The following is a 2,259-nucleotide window of genomic DNA, read 5'->3' as shown; positions in this document are numbered from 1 at the left end:
GACATTCCTGTCTTGCAGGAGATCATGCACAGAACGACAGTATGGCTGGTGGCATTGTCATGCTAGAGGGTCATGTCAGGATGAGCCTGCAGGAAGGGTACCACATGAGGGAGCAGGATGTCTTCCCTGTAACGCACAGTGTGAGATTGCCTGCAATGGCAACAAGCTCAGTCCGATATGCTGTGACACACCGCCCCAGACCATGACGGACCCTCCACCTCCAAATCGATCCCGCTCCAGAGTACAGGCCTCAAGTGTAATGCTCATTCCTTCGCGATAAACGCGAATCCAACCATCACCCCGGTGAGACAAAACCGTGACTTCTTCAGTGAAGAGCACTTTTTGCAAGTCCTGTCTGGTCCAGCGACGGTGGGATTGTGCCCATAGGCGACGTTGTTGCCGGGGATGTCTGGTGAGGACATGCCTTACAACAGGCCTACAAGCCCTCAGTCCAGTCTCTCTCAGCCTATTGCGGACAGTCTGAGCACTGATGGAGGGATTGTGCGTTCCTGGTGTAACTCGGGCAGTTGTTGTTGCCATCCTGTACCTGTCCCGCAGTTGTGATGTTCGGATGTACCAATCCTGTGCAGGTGTTGTTACACGTGGTCTGCCACTGCGAGGATGATCAGCTGATCATCCTGTCTCCCTGTAGCACTGTCTTAGGCGTCTCACAGTATGGACATTGCAATTTATTGCTCTGGCCACATCTGCAGTCCTCATGCCTCTTTGCAGCATGCAGATGAGAAGGTACCCTGGGCATCTTTCTTTTGGTGTTTTTCAGAGTCAGTAGAAAGGCCTCTTTAGTGTCCTAAATTTTCATATCTGTGACATTGATTGCCTACCGTCTGTAAGCTTAACGTGTCTTAACGACCGTTCCACAGGTGCATGTTCATTAATTGTTTCTAGTTCATTGAACAAGCATGGGAAACAGTGTTTAAACCATTTACAATGAAGATCTGTGAAGTTATTTGGATTTTTACGAATTATCTTTGAAAGACAGGGTCCTGAAAAAGGGACGTTTTCTTTTCTTTTTGCTGAGTTTAGATTAGACTAACTAAACRGGAACAACCATCTCAGTAACGGGTGCAATAAGTCCATCTACTAACACATTGGATTCGTTTAGAAATGTTTATTTATCTTTGTGTAGCATAACATCAATCAATCAATCAATCAATATCCATGCAAAACACACAAACTATTTTARAAATCAACCTGCAATAGAGCATGCTGGGAAATAGGATAATGATGGGCATGGTTTTTCAGAGCGTGATGATTGTACCTTTATATTCAAAATATGTACCGTTATACTAGATTTCCAGTATCTGCACATGTACCCTAAAAAGGTACCGAACAGTACCATGTGAGATTATACATTATGTTTACCTCTGAAGGTACATTATGTGTATTTTATGAGAGTGTGATTCACGAATGCAGTCAATGTTAACCCAGTTCAACCGGGGCATTAATCGAGTCCCCAGGTTCCGGCGGCCACGGCCTGACAGCGCTGCGGCGCCTGGAGGAGGGATCTCCTCTGGGCCCCGACGGATGGGACGGTAATTGATTCGGAGGAGCAGGAGGAGGCGAGTTTGATAAGGACTCACCCCGTTCCTGTACAAAGGACCGAAGACAGCCTTTTAACAAAGTGACTTTTTAACATGTTTTCATGTCTTAAAAATGTCTACCTTGTTAAATCATTTGTACACATTTTAAATGGCTTTTACAGAATTGGATGTTTTCACAAGATGAAGTACTTTTATTCATGGTTGTTTCTATTGTTTTTAAATAAGCAACATGTACTTTTTAACAAATTTAAATGTAATATTCAAATGCCGTGTTTTATGCTTTTATGCCGTTTTTATGTGTATAAAATGACGTACAAAAAACTAGCTGTTTTTAAAGGAAATGCAACAATAAAACTTTTCCCYCAAAAATGTCAACATTTATCGAGTCCCCTCAATGAGAGAAGAATGATAACCATTGAGTGTTATGCCTCATTAGACCATATTATTCCTTGTAATTTCTGTCTTAGTATCTGAGTTCCTCTGTACCCTCCCCCTAGACAGCAGTAAGGAGGCGGAACAGCTGCGGGAGGCGTTGCTGTTGGGGCGTGTCCGTGTAAAGGAGGCAGAGTTAGAGACCGAGCGGTGGGCGGAGCAGGGCAGGAAGCTGCAGAAGCAGACACAGGCTCAGACCCTGGAGATCACCCAGCTGAAACAGGACAGGCAGAACGACCAGGAGGCCATCAAAAGGTAGGAGGGG

General features: G+C 44.9%; 1 protein-coding gene across 1 annotated transcript in view; it reads left to right on the top strand.

The window, feature by feature from the left end:
* LOC111971395 (myomegalin) overlaps window positions 1–2,259 on the top strand; it is a 119,105-nt gene that overhangs the window by 108,569 nt on the left and 8,277 nt on the right. The window contains 1 exon segment of the mRNA XM_070446250.1: window positions 2,060–2,249. Within this exon segment, the coding sequence (XP_070302351.1) occupies window positions 2,060–2,249 (190 nt within the window).

Source organism: Salvelinus sp. IW2-2015, linkage group LG13 (assembly GCF_002910315.2).
Source record: "Salvelinus sp. IW2-2015 linkage group LG13, ASM291031v2, whole genome shotgun sequence".
NCBI lineage: Eukaryota > Metazoa > Chordata > Actinopteri > Salmoniformes > Salmonidae > Salvelinus > Salvelinus sp. IW2-2015.
This window is presented reverse-complemented; position numbering and strand designations above follow the sequence as displayed.